The sequence below is a fragment of the Glycine soja genome, chromosome 20 (genome assembly GCF_004193775.1).
Source record: "Glycine soja cultivar W05 chromosome 20, ASM419377v2, whole genome shotgun sequence".
Taxonomy (NCBI): Eukaryota; Viridiplantae; Streptophyta; class Magnoliopsida; order Fabales; family Fabaceae; genus Glycine; species Glycine soja.
The window spans coordinates 7,293,408-7,312,102 of NC_041021.1; the positions used below are offsets into that span (position 1 = coordinate 7,293,408).

The 18,695-nt window shown below is 33.1% G+C and overlaps 1 protein-coding gene across 1 annotated transcript; it reads left to right on the forward strand.

Moving 5' to 3' along the window:
* Positions 1-7,384: 7,384 nt before the first annotated feature.
* Positions 7,385-12,893, forward strand: LOC114401829. Its single transcript, XM_028364415.1, has 3 exons — positions 7,385-7,580; positions 7,924-8,075; positions 12,600-12,893. The coding sequence occupies exons 1-3, from the start codon at positions 7,385-7,387 to the stop codon at positions 12,891-12,893; spliced, it is 642 nt and encodes a 213-aa protein (XP_028220216.1).
* Positions 12,894-18,695: the final 5,802 nt, after the last annotated feature.

The following is an 18,695-nucleotide window of genomic DNA, read 5'->3' on the forward strand; positions in this document are numbered from 1 at the left end:
ACATAATAATAATAATAATAAAATTATTAATTTTTATTTAAATCTTAATTTATGTATAAATTAATACCCACAAATTTTAAATATATTAAATTAAATTTTAAAATAACAGTCATATTCAAATCGATTATCAATAAGTTGTTAGTTTAAGTGATATTGAGTTCGATCCCCTTAAATAAATTTTTGGGTTCAAGTTTTGTAAATGAAAAATATAATTGAGAAGGAAATTTTTACTAAAAATGATCAGTCAAGTTTTCGAATCAAGAATAATCATCAATAAAATTAGTGGATACTTCACATCAATATTAAATAAAAAAAAATTAATTACTATACTTCTATGATTGAATAAGGTCATAATTTTTATTGAAATGATTAATTACCTACAAAATACCCAAAAATACCTACAAACATAGCAATATACAAGTAAAGTAGTTATTCAACCTCACTAGAATAAGTTTTTAACCTACCTTTTGTAGGTTGTTCTTTGTGTGCTCAAACGAAGAAATGAATGCTCTTTTTCCTAAAGATCACTTTGGTCGCTTCCAAATCTTCTGAAACTAACATGCATGAACTTATTTAACTTAGCTAGGTTAGTCTACAAAAGTGAAAAAGAGAGGAAAGTGATTACTTGCATGCATGTAGAAACCAAAGCTCAAGAGCAAGAATTGAGCTTCAAAATTAAAACTCAGTTAACGCAAGAACAAACTCCTTACGTCCATGTTTACCTCAATCTGATGAGAAGAGAGGGGAAGAATGAAGCAAGCTTTGAAGCTTTAGTGCAATGTAGAGGGATCAAGAGCAGCGCAAGATGGAAAGAGCTTGATTATAACTTATGAGGAAGATAGGAAGCTTAATTAAGAACTATGTCCTTGGCAAGTAAGGCTTGTCTTCTTCCAAGCTCATACATATATTATTTGGTAAATAGTCACTTTTGTCTCTAAATGTGTAATTCGCTGACAAATGCGTTTTTTAAAGATAAAAATACAAAATTTAGTTCTCGAAAGTGAAAAAAGTGCAATAAATATATTCGACTGTTAACTTGTCTGTTACCATTAAAAAAATAACCTACGTGACATATAGGAACGAATTTATCACTGAAATGGTTGTCAACATGGTCATCTCTAATTACCAACATAAGGATATATTTGTCATATAATATTTTCTTGACTTTTCGTCTTTTCACTCTCTAGGAATAGGAATAGGATAAATAGTCACTTTTATTCCTGAACATGTGATTCGCTGACAAATGCGTTTTTCAAAGATAAAAATACAAAATTTAGTCCCCGAAAGTGTAAAAAATACAACAACGGCCGTTAACTTTCGTTCATCATCGTTAATAAAATAGTCAAGATTCGAAGAAGTGATATATGAGATATATTTATCTTTTATTTATAGTAGATTGTGATTAATTATTATTAGCATTTGGGAAAAATTTTAATGATTGGTACACTGCAATGTTTATTTTGGTAAACTGGTACAATGTTTATTTTGGATAATTTCTATTGTGACAAATAAATTATGGTTGACAATCAATATTATCATTATTATTATGTTTGTTTCAAATTATGTTTACCAATATATTTTTTAAGTAATTATTGTAATGTTGTGCTTGTAATGATAAAATATGATAAAAATTTATCCTAAAATTATATTTTACCCTTAAATGAAACGAAATTTTAGGTCTAACAAATTGGTTCAATAGAAACATACTGATATTTAGGTCCAATAAAAAATTATTAAAACTTTCGTCTAGTAATGGTAACTTATTGACATTTTGGTTAAATGAAACGTACTAACATTTAGGTCCAAAAAAAATTATTGACATTTTTCTCAAATTAAAAAAATATTGTTATTTTTTTTTCGAACAAAAAATTACTGACATTTATGTCCAAAAATAGTATCTTATTGACATTTTCATCCAATTTAGTTAACATGACCACGTTAACAATCATTTCAGTGAAAAATTTATCCCTCACAATTTTATTAACGATGACAAATGAAAGTTAACGGCGGAATATATTTATCGCACTTTTTATACTTTTAGGAACTAAATTTTATATTTTCATCTTTTAAGGATATATTTATTAGTGAATTACACATTTAGAACAAAATTGGTTATTTATCCTAAATCTACCGTAAATAAGAGGCCTATATATTTCAGCTAGACATTCAATTTATAATAGTACTCTAGCAATTTAATTGGTCTAGCTAGCTTCCCATTAAAGTGGAATTGAAATATTTGAAGGTTATATAGTTTAGTTAAAATAGCAATTAGCTTTCCAAAAAATATATTTATCGAGCTTAAGCCTTAAAGTATTTCGAAACAATTGGAGATATATAAAATGGCTTAATGTTTAAATTAATTAACTTAATGAATTATATTAAGGTCACGTTAAAAAGAATTATTTTTAGTTCGATTTCCCTCGGTAAATGGATAAAATATAATTAACTTAATGAATTATATTAATGAATCATTTCCGAATATAGGGATAGCCGATTTGGTATTCGAATTTGTTACTTACCACGTCAATTATTTTTCCTCGAGATGTTGAAAGCAATTTATAAGTTTACCCTGCTGCATAGGTTGTGGCCGTGAGTCAGTGAGTAGTGGATGAGTTGATGGTGATCATTGTGACATGCTTTTTAACTTAGTTATCATGATAAATTATAAGACAATTAAAAACCCATAAAACCATGCACTGCTATGTGGCTGCCATGAAAAACAGAAAATTAACACATGATTTTCATACCATTTCAAATGCAAAATCACACAATAATGGCTATTAAGCGCAATCATAGTGGAGACTACCTCCCAACTTTAACTAGGGTCGGCTTAAGTCTCAAGCAGCCCAAGCAAGGGCTTTAGACCAAAAAAAAAAAGCTTCAAATTTTTTTTAGTACTACTATACCTCAAAAAATTTATTGTAAAATTATATTTGAAAATAAATTTTAATTAAAATATTATAAGTAACTATTAATTTTTTTGTTGGTACCATAAGTAACAATTAATGAGCAACAACTTTTCACCAATATCATAGTTTTGTTTAGAAAAAAAAGATTTAATAGTTAATAGCTAATAGCTAAATAAACCCAAAAACTTTTCTTTTATTTCTATGCTCTTTATTCTCTTCCTATTCAATTTTAATTTTGTCTTCTTTTTCACTTTGACACATTAACCAATAGCTCCTCAATACCTATTTGTTTATTCTCATCTTTTATGTGTGCATGTGTCTCTATTTGGAGGGTAGAGGGAACATTTGACATTTCTTCCTTTTGAGTATATCAATATCAGGTAAAAGTCAAAAATAGAATTTATTGTACTCTTATTTACTCAAATTTTCTTTTGCTAATAATTATTACATACTTACATATTCCTTTATCAAATTATAATTACCTTTTCTATTGAAAAGTGTTAATTTAATAATCTAAAATCTTATACATAGAGTAATAGTTTCATTATTGTATTGACAAATGACAAGTTATATATATATATATATATATATATATATATTATCAAGCTTCTACCCCAAATCCTGATGAATTGCAAGATTGATCTCAAAATAAGTTTATTTTTTTATTCTTTTATTAATGAATAATGATTAATCTCAAAATAATTTATGCAGGTTTAACAAAAAGGTTGAAATTTGGAAATTAAGTTTAAGCACTTACAAAAGAAGAGAAAGAGACTTGAGACTTCAAGATACTACGATCAAGTTCATTTTCTTGACAACCATAATCATGTTTTATTGTTTTAGCTCATTCTTATTTTATGTACTCATCTTTGTAGTGTTTTATATATCATAATTTTTAATTTCATACAAAAATATATATAATAAGTATGTCAACTAGAAAATAAGAATCAGGCTATTCAAAACTTTAGAAAAAGAGAAGAGTCGAGGCTTTAATTGCATCACAAAAAGGAGCTATGGATAAATTTATAAAAATAGATGAGAAAAATGAATTAGAAAATATAGGTGGGTGCTCTTTGAATGAACAAGATAACAATTTAGATATAGGTGAAAGCAACAATAGAGAAGTAGTTAGTGATAAGGATAATTATAATTTTGATTCTCAAACTCATGATAACGAGAAGGAGATTGGGAGACTAGATGATTCTACTTTGGAAAATATATATGATCCAAGCCAATGGAAGAATATTGATACGACTTTGAGAGATTTATTAGTAGAAAATGGCCCTATTAAATTTACTGATATGGATTTCCCAAAGGATAAATATTCTAGGCACTTTTCTTCATCAAATTACATTCAAAAATTTCCTAATGGAGAGAAACATGAAAAAAATGGCTAATTTATTCTAGAGATTTGGATAGAGTCTTTTGTTTTTGTTGCAAATTATTTAGTATTGTTTCCTGTACAAGTAAACTAGCTAATGAAGGTAGTAAAGATTGGAGAAATCTTAGTGCTAAGTTGAAGAGTCATGAAATAAAGAATGAGCATATTACAAACATGAATGCATAGATTGATTTGGAAATGAGATTGGTAAAAAATAAAACAATAGACAAACATGTTCAAGAACAAATAAATAGAGATAGAGAATATTGAAGAAATGTGTTGTTAAGAATTATTGCAGTTGTTAAAACCCTTGGTAAAAATAACTTAGCCTTCCGTGGAAAAAATGAAAAGATCTACCAAGAAGCTAATGAAATTTTTTTTAAGTCTAATTGAAATGATTGCAGAATTTGATCTAATCATGCAAGAACATATTCGTCGAATTAAAGACGATGAAATTCACAACCCTTACCTTAGGCATAATATACAAAATGAGTTGATAAATTTGATACCAGGCGAAATAAAAACAAAAATTATAAAAAAAATTAAGGATGAGAAATATTATGCAATCATACTTGACTTTACTTTAGATATAAGTCATCAAGATAAAATGTCTTTTGTATTAAGGAGTGTGGATATTTCATCAACTCCAATACAAGTTAATGAGTATTTTTTAGAATTTTTAAAAGTAGATGATACAAGTGGAAAAGGTCTTTTTGATGGTATTATAGATGAATTAAAAATTGTTGGACTTGATATTATCATACCCTAATTTCGTCCGAGGACTATCATTTGCTAACATTTTGATTATTGCTAGCCGAATTGAGCTGCTTGACACCAATTGTCGCGCAATACGAAAGGTTTTTCGACGTTTCGGTAAAGAATGCGGAAAATACCCAAAAGGGAGGGTAAAAGGGTCATTTGGAAGCTTTTTCTAACTCCTGGCTCACCCAGGCTAGCCTCTAGCTCGCCTGGGCCCCCAAATAACTTAGGGGTGAAGTAACCAGCTCGCTTGGGCGAGCAAGGTTACTTCAGGTTGAATGGGCGAGCTGCAGATCAACCAAGTCCCCTAATTTCCTATAAATAGGCATGAGGGGGCTGAAGGAAGTAGTTCAGCTTTCATATATTGAAAGGATTGAGAGAAATCATAGAGAAGAGGAAGAAAGAAGAGAAAAACAAGGCCGAGGCTACCGAATTGCGACCGTAGTTGACTTTTACATGGTTCTTCGTTTGTTCTTCATCCGGTTAGTGTTTGTCTTTAAGGATTCAAACATGATTTATGGACCCTTAGGGGTCCTCTCTATTGGTTTGTGATATTCATCTCCTTCTCCTATCATCGGTAATCGCTTTTCTTTTATAAAGTAAGTTTTAACTGATCATTAGTACCGCAAGTTATCTTAAAAAGGGATTGAAGGTTAATAAGCAAAAACCAAGATAAAACCAACCCATAACTATTTTCTTTTTATCAAATATCACTTGAGATCGTTTCAAGGTCCAACGTCTTAAACAACTCTCTCCACTTTTCAAAGTTTAAAACATCGTTTCCAGGTCCAACACCTTAAACAAATTTTGTTCACAATTAAAATCAATCTTTCTAAAAACATAAAATCAATGCAACACACAAACTTTCAGACTTAAAGAATTACATAGATATGATTTTCTTATTGCACTTGAGGATACGTAAGAGCAAGGGAACACCCTTGTCGACCCTAAAAAATAAAGAAACATAAAAAGGGAAAAATACATAATTTTGAAGTCATGTTTTGCACACTCGATTAAAGGCTGTCGTCCTTTGTGATGGGCACGTGTCCCCGTGCGTAAACAACTCCCAAAGCCTCATTTTCAGAATCCGCAGACCTTCATCTTTTTGGTTTTTCTAATGTTTTCCTCGAATAAATGTTGGTGGCAATTCCGCTCGTTTTCTCCCTTGGAGACAAACGCTTTGGCCTATCTATTTTGACCTTTTCACCCTCCCCTCGAAGGGTAGGTTGCGATAGTTGGCGACTCCACTGGGGACTGTTAGAGTGTTAGGCCATTCAATCAGTGTGCAATATTTTATCATGACTTATTTATTTATTTTCCCTTTTCCCTTTTGTCTTTTGTTTTGTCCATATTTGTATATAACCTTTGCTATGATGTTATGTTTGGAATGTGTCTGTCTATCTATTAAATTCATAGTTAGAAATATTTTTCTACACACACATGGTACCTACACCACGCATACACATTGAGATATTAGGCCCTATACCCGGTTCTATGAGAGCCATAAGGAGTGGAGGTCGATTTGTGATCATGCTGGGTCTCCGACTCGCTTGATAACAATGAAACCTCATTTATAGTTTTTCTCTTTTAGTGATGCATTGTCGCTGATAGTCCCTATTGCCACAATGCATTACCTAAGAGGATGATATCTCTAGAAGCCAGTAAAGTTACATGAAACCACCCTTGGGAGTTGTCACTAGAAGGGGACTTTTAGATCCTGTCCATTAGGTTCCTAAATTAGGGGGGCACATAGCAAACTTACTCTGGCTTGTTCCTTGATCGCATGATGCATCTCTTCATAGCGTCGTGATGGACATATCATTCCTGTATTTGTTATTTATCATATTCAGCATTGCATTTGCATAAATCATTCCATTAACATACATCTTCATTTAGAGTGTTTTTGTTCTACCAATTACATACATTCTATTTTCATCATTCACATGATGTTCACTCATGCATGATCCTTGCATTTTCCTCTGCAAAAAAAAAAAAAAAACAAAAACAAAGAAAGAATAAAAAGAAGGTCACAATGAAGCATGAAGGTTCACACCACATTCTTAGTTACATGTGTTGGGTACCATGATGATGGCTATAAACCAACCATGTTGGGATTATACATACATTTCTCTTAAAAAAATGATTGAAAATCATGTGAACAATGGTGCCTAATGCATGGTTAACTAGGAAATGATGGTTCTTAGGGCATCTCATGTCAATCTCATAATTGCATTTGCCATGCATAGCATAAGTATGCCTGAGTCATTCATCTCTATGAGATGTTGTTGAAGTAATGAGTGAAATAGAAGAGGTGCAAGAACAGATGAAGGCTGACATGGAGGCCATGAAAGACCAAATGGCTGCCATAATGGAGGCCATGTTGAGCATGAAGAAAATAATGGAAAGCAATGCGGCTGCAGTTGCCACTACGAGTGCCGCCACTGAGGTAGACCCGACTCACCTATCGGGCCTCAACCAAGTAAATCGTCCAACCTCAGACATGGTAAGGCAGGGAGGCGAAGCGTTAGGAAGTATGGATGGCCCCTATTTTGTGAAAATTCAGAACAAGCATTTCTTCCCACCATATGGCTTGCCTCCCAACTATACTCCATCCAATGTTGCACACACTCCCAATGAGAATGTCGACAACTCTACACCTATACCCATTGAGAGCCAACAACCTCAATCTGATCATGCACATGTCTCTCAACCCATGGGGGGAGACACATGAAGCACCCGAGACCACAATCTAGCTGACTTTGAGCCTCACCTCAGACGTGCCATTGAGGGGCAAACATTTGGTGACATACCCCTGCCAAACACTTTGGGTGGGACCTCAGTATCACCCACAACCATAACCCTTGCCTTTTGCAGTGGGAAGAGTCCCTCTTGCCATGGTGGAAAGGGAAAAATTCAATCATATAGAGAAAAGGTTGAGAGCCATTGAAGGAGACGAAGATTATGTCTTTGCTGACATGGTAGAACTGTGTCTAGTTCTTGACGTCGTTATCCCTTTGAAGTTCAAGGTGTCGGGTTTCGATAAGTACAAGGGGACTACTTGCCCCAAGAATCAATTGAAAATGTACAACAGGAAAATGAGGGCATACTCGAAAAATGAAAAATTATTGATGCATTTCTTCCAGGAAAGTCTTACTGGGGCAATCGTCACCTGGTATACTAATTTGGAACCTTCCCGAATCCATTCTTCAAAGGACCTAATGGTTGCCTTCATTAGGTAGTATTAGTATAATTTTGATATGGCTTCAGATAGAATGCAACTACATAACATGTGTAAGAAGGAGCATGAATCTTTCAAAGAATATGCCCAAAGGTGGAGGGGTCTGGCAGCTCAAGTAGCACCCCAATAACAGAGAAGGAGATGATAACAATGATAGTGGACACATTACTGGTGTTCTACTATGAGAAGATGGTGGGTTACACACCTTTAAGCTTTGCTGATTTAGTTTTTGCCGGTGAAAGGATCGAAGTGGATCTGAAAAGAGGCAAATTTGATTATCCTGCTTTGATGAATAGGAAGCCTGGGGCAAATGGAGAGAATGAGAAGGAGGGAGGAACCCATACTGCAAGTTATCTTAAATAACTCCCGAACCTTCATTTTCAAAATCCGCAGACCTTCGTCTTTTTGATTTTTATAACATTTTCCTCGAATAAACGTTGGTGGTGACTTCGCTCGTTTTCTCCCTTGGAGGCAAATGCTTTGGCCTATCTATTTTGGCCCTTTTGCCCTCCCCTCGAAGGGTAGGTTGTGACAGATATTAATGACCTTAGGGGACAAGGATATGATAATGGATCTAATATGAAAGGAAAACATTAGGGTGTGCAGAAAAGATTCATTGATATTAATCCTAAATCATTTGATAATCCTTGTGGTTGTCATACTTTAAACTTAGTACTTTGTGATATGGCTAACTCTTGTCCTAAAGCTACATCTTTCTTTGGTGTGTTACAACGTGTATACACTTTATTTTCTTCTTCTACAAAAAGGTGGAAAATTTTACAAAACCATGTACATAACTTAACTCTTAAGTCATTGTCACAAACACGTTAGGAAAGCCATATTGTAAGTGTGAAAGCTGTAAGATTTCAAAATTTACAAATAAGAGATGCTTTATTTGAATTAGTTGAAGTTAGTGATGATCCTAAAATAAAAAGTGAAGCTGATTGTTTAGCAAATTATGGCTTAAAAACATTGAATTTTTGTTAGGCATGACTATTTGGTATGACATTTTATTTGCAGTTAACTTAGTTAGTAAGAATTTACAATCAAAAGATATGTGCATTGATGAAGCTATTGAACAAATAAAAGGTCTTCTTTCATTTTTTGAAAAGTATTGGGAAAATGGATTTGAAAATGCATTGATTTCTACCAAGGAAATTGCTTTTGAAATGGATATAGAGCCCAAGTTTCGTGAAAAATGTATTAGTCGTAGAAAGAAATAATTTGATGAAAATGTTGAGGATAAAATTGTAAAATCTCTTCAAGAATAATTTTGAATTGATTACATTTTGTACATCGTAGATAAAGCAATTACAACACTGCAAAGTATATTTGAACAATTTAAAATATATGAAGATATTTTTGGTTTTTTATTTAGTGTTAAAAATTAAAGTTACTAGATTGTACACTTTTGAAAGAGAAATGCCTAAACCTTGAAAAATCTTTGAAACATGATAATTTGTTGGATGTTAATGGATTAGATTTATTTTCAGAATTAAATATCTTAAAGAAAATTGCAGGATTGGAAGATGATAAATGAATTGACATTCTTAATTATATAAAAAGAGTAATTTTTTTTCCAAATGCGTATATAGCTTATAGAATAATGTTAACGATACCATCAGTATCAATTGTTTCAACGGAAAGGAGTTTTTCAAAGCTAAAAATAATAAAAACTTATTTAAGATCAACAATGTCTCAACAAAGATTGAACAAATTAACGTTATTGTCTATTGAAAAAGAAATGTTAAATGAAATTAATTACGACAATTTAATCGATAATTTTGCATCACAAAAAGTCCAAAAAAATAATTTTAAATAAAATAATGATAATTTTAATAAACTATTTTATGAGTAAATAAAAGACTTCATTCTTAAATTTGTTTTAGGCTTCTCAAGTCCTTGAGCCGCTCCTGACTTTAAGATTGACATATTATAGGAAATAAAAACTTTACAATATCAAATCATATTTACAAAATTATACATATCTATATTTTATACAACATTTACATTTAAAATAATCATCTGAATTATATATTTATACTTACAAATATAAATACAATATTAACATCCCCAAACTTAATGTCAATAATATTAAAATTCAGTTTCTTTTATAACAAGCATTAAAATAAATACATTTAAAAAATGAGTGAGAAATTGTGTAAGATTTAATTCTAGTTACAAAAGAACATAATTGGTGGTTATTACTGTAAAGTTTCTTTTTCTTTTGTAATCTTTATGTCTTTTATTGAGATGGTTTCATCTTCATGACCATGAGTAATAGTCACAATCAATAGTGTGATGTAATGGTACCTATGTACCTATTCTTTGATTATAATAAAATTCTCAATCTTATCTAGTCAATTATACTTCTCCTATATTTTTATTGTTATTTTATAATGGACTAATTTAATTTTTAATTGATTGTTTGTCAGTGAATGTCTGCTTGTGATTGATTGACCCATGAAAAAATTGAATTCATATAACTTGCATGATCAAACTATGTGAATTTATAATAGATCAATAATTTTAAGTAATCTTTATTGGGGACTTATTCCTTTAACCCAATTTAATAGTTCTATGATTGAATTAGGATAAAGAGCAATGCTAAGACCATAAACAAAGGCTAATCAATGAATATATGAGAAACGGTTAATTGAAGATTAATTGAGATTTTATAAGAATAATAATTGGGAAAAAGATTACGAGTGAAATCATAATCCTATATATGTTGCTTTCTTCATAATTATTCTTGCAATACAACTTTATGCTTCAACCTTCATTTTTCTTAAAGGAATAATTGAACACAATTTTCTCTCAAATTGGTTTTAAAATCTAAGGATCTATTTGGGGTGGTTGAGTTTTTGGTTTTTATATTTCAAATGCAATTTTTTAAACAAAATGTGCTTGACAAAAAATGGAGCTGAAATGGTTAAGTCATTTTCTAAACACTTTTATTGTCATTTTGAAAATAGATAAAAAATGTTTTATGAATTTAGTTTTTAGTTAAAAAAATCACATTTCTCACATTTGACAATAATATTTTTTGCTATCACCACTGCCACCGCCACTACCACCAATACTACCTCTATTAGAACAAAGGATGAAAGTTTGAAAAAAAAAGAAAGAAAAAAAAGGCTTCAAGTCCCACATCGCTCAGGATAAACACTTGAATAGTGTTTCACTTCCTATATATAGAGAGCTCATTTCTCCTTTTTTCCTTGCCCCAGTTGAGAAGCATTTCCTCAATTTTTCTTTCTCCCTCCCATATTTCAACTGATGCATTTTCGGCAAACTTCTCCCTCTTTCTTTTTGTCGCTCTAAAATTATGGTTGGCTATAAGAGTGACTTTTTAAGTTATATTTTTCGGTTGGCTATAAGAGTGACTTTTTAAATCATATTTTTCGATTGGCTATAAGAGTGACTTTTTAAGTCATATTTTCGGTTGGCTATAAGAGTGACTTTTTAAGTCATATTTTCGGTTGGCTAGACTTTTCAAGTCATATTTTCGGTTGGCTATAATAGTGACTTTTCAAGTCATATTTTTCGGTTGGCTATTAGAGTGACTTTTCAAGTCATATTTTCAGTTGGCTGTTAGAGTGACTTTTCAAGTCATATTTTTGGGTGGCTTTAGAGTGACTTTTCAAGTCATACAAGAGGGTGTAATTCTAGAAAAGGTTCCCTCAGTGCAGTGGGAATCTTATACAGTGATCTGGGCTATTTTATCCTGGGAACTTCGTGGTTGATAGTCTGTTTGCACAATTTTTGGTAGTGCCACAAAACGTCTTAAAGAAAGCGACATTGTCTGCGACTCAGCCAGTAATTTTGTCGATTTGCCATAAACTATTGTTACAACAGATTTAAGACGCTTTTCGGCTCTGCTATGACTACCGTAGATATTTCTGGCTCGAACAGCAATGACCTCAACAAACCTTTTAGGTTTGAAGGGTATCATTTCAAACGTTGGCAACAAGAGATGATGTTTTCTATGAGAAAAGTTGCCTATGTTTTGAACACTGATATTCCAGTGATGCCTAAAGATGCTGAGAAGGAAGTGAAGGATAAAAAGACTATGGAATTAGCTCTTTGGAATGAAAATGATTACCTATGCAAGAATTTCATTCTGAATGGGTTAGCTGATGATCTCTATGATTATTATAGCCCATATAAGTCTGCCAAATTAGTTTGGCTGGCTCTGGAAGAGAAGTATGATACTAAGGAAGCTGGGACTAAAAAGTATGCTGTTAGCCGCTACCTCAAGTATCAAATGACTTATGACAATTAAGTAGAGTCTCAATCCCATGAGATACAGAAAATTGCTCAAGAGTCATACATAGCTATGATAACTGAGATCAATATGATTGGAGGATCAGATGGATGGTGGGTAGACACTGGCGCCTCCCGCCATGTCTGCTATGATCATGCTATGTTTGATACATACACGAATGTTGAAAATAAGAAAGTGTTGCTGGGTGATTCCCACACCACTACTGTTGCTGGAACTGGAGATGTTGAACTGAAGTTTACCTCTGGAAAGACTTTGATTCTCAAAGATGTGATGCATACTTCAGAGATGAGAAAGAATATGGTTTCTGGTTTTCTTTAAAACAAGGCTGGGTTTACTCGGACCATAGGTGCAAATTTATTTACTTTGACCAAGAATGGGGTATTTGTAGGGAAAGGGTACGCCACTGATGGCATGTTCAAATTGAATCTTGATATTAATAAAGTTTCTCCTTCTGCTTACATGCTGTGTGATTTTAATATCTGGCATTCTAGACTTTGTCATATAAATAGTCGTTGCATATCTAACATGAGTAACTTAGGTTTTATTCCAAAGCTATCTTCAAATCACTTTGAAAAATGTGTTTTTTGCAGTCAATCTAAAATAACTAAGAAATCACATAAATCAGTAGTTAAAGAATCTGAGCCATTGGATTTAATACATTCTGATATATGTGAATTTGATGGAACGTTGACCAGAAATGGAAAATGATATTTTATCACTTTTATTGATGATTGCTCTGATTATACATATGTATATCTTATGAAAAATAAAAGTGAAGTGCTTGACATGTTTAAGTTATTTGTAACAGAAATTGAAAATCAATTCAATAAGAAAATTAAGAAACTTTGAAGTGATAGAGGCACAAAGTATGATTCTAGTTTGTTTAATGAGTTTTATAATTTGCATGGAATCATACATGAGACGACTACTTCATACTCACCTGAAATGAACGATAAAGCTGAAAGAAAGAACAGAACTTTTACAAAAATAGTTGTAGCTACTATGTTGAGTTCTAGTGCAACATTTTTTTGGTTGGGCGGAATTTTGTTAACTGTTTGTTATGTGCTAAATAGAATTCCCAAATCAAAAAACAAAACATCTCCCTATGAGATATTAAAGAAAAGACAACCAAATTTGTCTTATTTGAGAACTTGGGGATGTCTGGCCTATGTAAGGATCCCAGACCCCAAGAGGGTTAAACTTGCAAGTAGAGCCTATGAATGTGTGTTCATTGGTTATGCTATTAATAGCAAAGCGTATAAGTTTTATGACCTAAACGCAAAAGTGATCATAGAGTCAAATGATGCTGATTTTTATGAAAATAAATTTCCTTTTAAATTAAGAAATAGTGGGGGTACTTCATCTAGTCATCTTCCTGCTATTAGTAGTGAAAATCTTGCACAACCAGAATTAGATATAGAGTCTCGAAGAGGTAAGAGAGCCAGAATTGCTAAAGATTATGGGCCCGATTATATGACCTATACATTAGAGGATGATCCATCAAACCTCCAAGAAGATTTGTCTTCTTTGGATGCTGACTTGTGGCAAGAAGCTATTAATGATGAGATGGATTCTTTAGAATCTAACAAGACATGGCATTTAGTAGACTTGCCTCCTGGTTGCAAACCAATTGGTTGTAAATGGATCTTGAAAAAGAAACTAAAACCTGATGGTACTGTGGATAAATACAAGGCTCGCCTTGTAGCCAAGGGTTTTAGGCAAAGAGAGAATGTGGATTTCTTCGACACCTTTTCACCAGTTACTAGAATAACATCTATTCGGGTGCTAATATCTTTTGCTGCTATTCATAGTCTAGTGGTACACCAAATGGATGTTAAAACTGCTTTTTTAAATGGTGAATTGGAAGAGGAAATCTATATGGAACAACCTAAAGGGTTTGTGATTCATGGACAAGAAGATAAAGTCTGCAAGTTAGATAAATCTTTGTATGGTCTAAAACAAGCACCTAAGCAGTGGCATGAAAAGTTTGATAACTTAATTGTCTCGAATGGATTTAAGGTGAATCAAAGTGACAAATGCATTTACTACAAATCTGTAAATAATATTTGCACTATCATATGTGTATATGTCGATGACCTTCTCATATTTGGTTCAAATATTCATGTAGTGAACGATGTGAAATCATTGTTGTGTAACAACTTTGATATGAAAGACCTCGGAGAAGCAAGTGTAATCCTTGGTATTAAGATTACTAGGTCAAAAGAGGGAATTTCTCTAGATCAATCTCACTACATTGAGAAGATCTTAAAGAAATATGACTACTTTGACTATAAACCTGCTAGTACACCATATGATCCAAGTGTAAAACTGTTTAAAAACACTGGTGAAGGTATACGACAAACTGAGTATGCAAGTATCATTGGCAGCCTTAGGTATGCCACTGATTGTACTAGACCCGACATAGCCTATGTTGTGGGATTATTATGCAGGTTTACCAGTAGACCTAGTATAGAGCACTGGCACGCTATTGAAAGGGTAATGAGGTACCTTAAAAGAACTATAAACCTTGGATTACATTATAAAAGGTTTCCTGTTGTACTTGAAGGATACAACGATGCAGATTGAGACACTCTTTCAGATGATTCCAAAGCAACCAGCGGCTATATATTTAGCATAGCTGGTGGGGCTGTTTCTTGGAAGTCAAAGAAACAAACTATCTTAGCTCAGTCCACTATGGAATCTGAGATGATAGCACTAGCAACTGCTAGTGAGGAAGCAAGTTGGCTGAGAAGCTTACTTGCAGAGATTCCTTTATGGGAAAAACCGATACCAGCTATGTTGATCCGTTGTGATAGTACCACGGCTATTGCAAAAATTGAGAACCGTTATTACAATGGTAAGAAACGACAGATACGTTGTAAGCACAACACTGTTAGAGAATTACTCTCAACAGGAGCTGTTAGAGTAGATCATGTACGCACTGATGATAATTTAGCAGATCCTTTGACAAAAGGATTAGCTAGAGAGAAAGTCCATAACACTTCTAAAAGAATGGGACTATTGCCCTTACTGCGATGATCTTTCATGATGGTAACCCGACCTAAATGACTGGAGATCCGAAGAACTAGGTTCAATGGGTAATAACAAGTTATGAAGTGATATGAGATGAACATGCTGTTATAAGTGAAAGCAGCATGATTCCTGAAGTAACAAGAGGATGAGTTATGAAAAAAAATTCATAATTCTTAATGAGATCTATACTCTACGTTGAGTGGAGTACCTAGGCTACAGGAGTACTCTTGATAGACTCACCTATGTGAATGTTGAAGTGGGAGTCGCTTCATATGAAATTTTGGGCAAAAATTTCTAGAGCGTTCACTATACTGGGATAGACGTGCATGGCCTTTAACGCACGGGCTTTATAGAATACACCTATGAAAAGGTTGTGTGTGGTTTGATGTCGGAGATAGAGTTCAAGACTTCGAGTCACTCTAGTAAAATCTGAATCTTACTCACTATGTAAAGGTTCAAGTTGTATGACACCTTTGTTTATGCACAATTTTATGAAATCCACGAAAATCTTCTTTTCAAATTTCAAGTAGGGGATTGTTAGAACAAAGGATGAAAGTTAGGAAAAAAAAGAAAGAAAAAAAAGGCTTCAAGTCCCACATCGCTCAGGATAAACACTTGAATAGTATTTCACTTCCTATATATAGAGAGCTCATTTCTCCTTTTTTCCTTGCCCTAGTTGAGAAGAATTTCCTCAACTTTTCTTTCTCCCTCCCATATTTCAGCCGATGCATTTCCGGCAAACTTCTCCCTCTTTCTTTCTGTCGCTCTAAAATTACGGTTGGTTATAATAGTGACTTTTTAAGTTATATTTTTCGGTTGGCTATAAGAGTGACTTTTTAAGTCATATTTTTCGGTTGGCTATAAGAGTGACTTTTTAAGTCATATTTTCGGTTGGCTATAATAGTGACTTTTTAAGTCATATTTTTCGGTTGGCTATTAGAGTGACTTTTCAAGTCATATTTTCGGTTGGCTGTTAGAGTGACTTTTCAAGTCATATTTTTTGGGTGGCTTTAGAGTGATTTTTCAAGTCATACAAGAGGGTGTAATTCTAGAAAAGGTTCCCTCAGTGCAGTGGGAATCTTATACAGTGATCTGGACTGTTTTATCCTGGGGACTTCGTGGTTGATAGTCTGCTTGCACAATTTTTGGTAGTGCCACGAAACGTCTTAAAGAAAGCGACATTGTCCGCGACTTAGCCAGTAATTTTTTTGGTTTGCCATAAACTATTGTTACAACAACCTCCATCATTGCCACCACTGCACCACAATCATCATCACCATCGTTGTTACTAGCATATCTGGCTTCTACCACCACCATCACCACTCTATCACCACTTGGTGCCATCACCAACACTGCCGTGATTGCCACCATCGGTGTTGTCGACATCACCATCACCACTAGTATTGCTATCATCACCACCATCAATGTCACTACCATCGTCATTGTCAACACTACCACTACCAACAATACCACCCCATCCCCGTCATCGTCACCAACAACACTGAGATTGCTACCACCGCCGTCACTACCATTAATACCACCTCCATCACCACCAACTTTGCCATCGTTGATAGGAAATAAATCATCATCAAAAGATCTAAATGATATTTTTTAGTTGTACCAAAGTTCTATAATTTCTCACAAAAACATATTAAATATAGCACTCTTAAGCCACTAGTTGATAGGAAATAAATGCCTAAGATTAAGGGTTAATAACCCAATCTTTTATATACATTTAAGGCATGATTTAAGCACTTTAAAAGATCTAAATGCTCTGTTTTCTAGCTATGACATTTCTCAAATCAATTTCTTAAAATATTATTCAGGAATGTGACTAGTTTATCTAAATTGCACAATTAAATTTGGGAACTCAAGGGAATAATGCCACCAACTTTTCCCAAAGTAAAAACTCCTTTTAGGCTCAATACAACGGTCAAAATTATGTTTTGGAGATTAAAAATCATAGTTGTACCAAATTTCCCATAAAACCTCACTTTAGTCACTTATTTAATTACCTACATTTATTTAATTAAACTCACTTAAATATAAATTATTGTAAATCACTACCAAAAGTGTATATTTGAATTTCCCCCAAAATCACATAGAAGGTGCCTTAAAAAACCATTTTTAAGCATCCAATTGCCATGAAATTAATTAATACCCAATAATCATACGCATGAGCTATAATTCCCAATCACAAAAACATGATTTGAAGACAATTAAAAACCCATAAAACCACTGTTATGTGTGGCTGCCACGAAAAACATACAGTTAACACATATTTTCATACCATTTCAAATACAAAATCACATAATAATGACTATTTAAGCGCAATCACAGTGGAGACTAGCTCCCAACTTCAAGATAGATATGATAAGAAAGAGAAACTCCACAATATCAAAACATATATATTTACAAAATTATACATATTATATTTTATACGATATTTTCTAAATTATCTATATTTATACATACAAATGTAAATACAATATTAACATTAATTAAAAGGTTTTGAGGTAGTTATGCAAAACTTCGTTGATACAAGGCAAAGTGCCTTTATTGAGGGGAGACATCTTACATAGAGTGCGTGGCAGTAGAGGTGGTTGATGAGGCAAGGAGTAAGAGAAAAAAAAGGCATTCTCTTTAAAGTGGATTACAATAAAGCTTATAACTCAATGAGTTCAGAATTTCTTTGGTACATGCTACAGAGACTAGGGTTCTGTCAAAAATGAATCTCATGGATCAAAGGATGCCTACACTCAAGCTCTATTTTAGTCCTTGTCAATGGTAGCCCGACGAAATAATTTTGACCTAGACAAGGCCTCAAATAAGGGGACCCTCTCGCCCCCTTTCCTTTTTAACATTGTAGCATAGGGGCTGAGTGGCGTGATGATGGAGGCTAGGTTATGAGGTGCATTTAAAGGTTTTGAGGTGGGTGAAGACAAAGTGGTGGTTGATCTGCTTTAGTATGCAGATGACACTATTTTTTTGGAGAAGCGAAGCAACAACATCTAACGTGGTAGCAATTAAAACCATGTTGAGGTGTTTTGAGTTATCATCTGGCTTAAAGGTAAATTTCCACAAGAG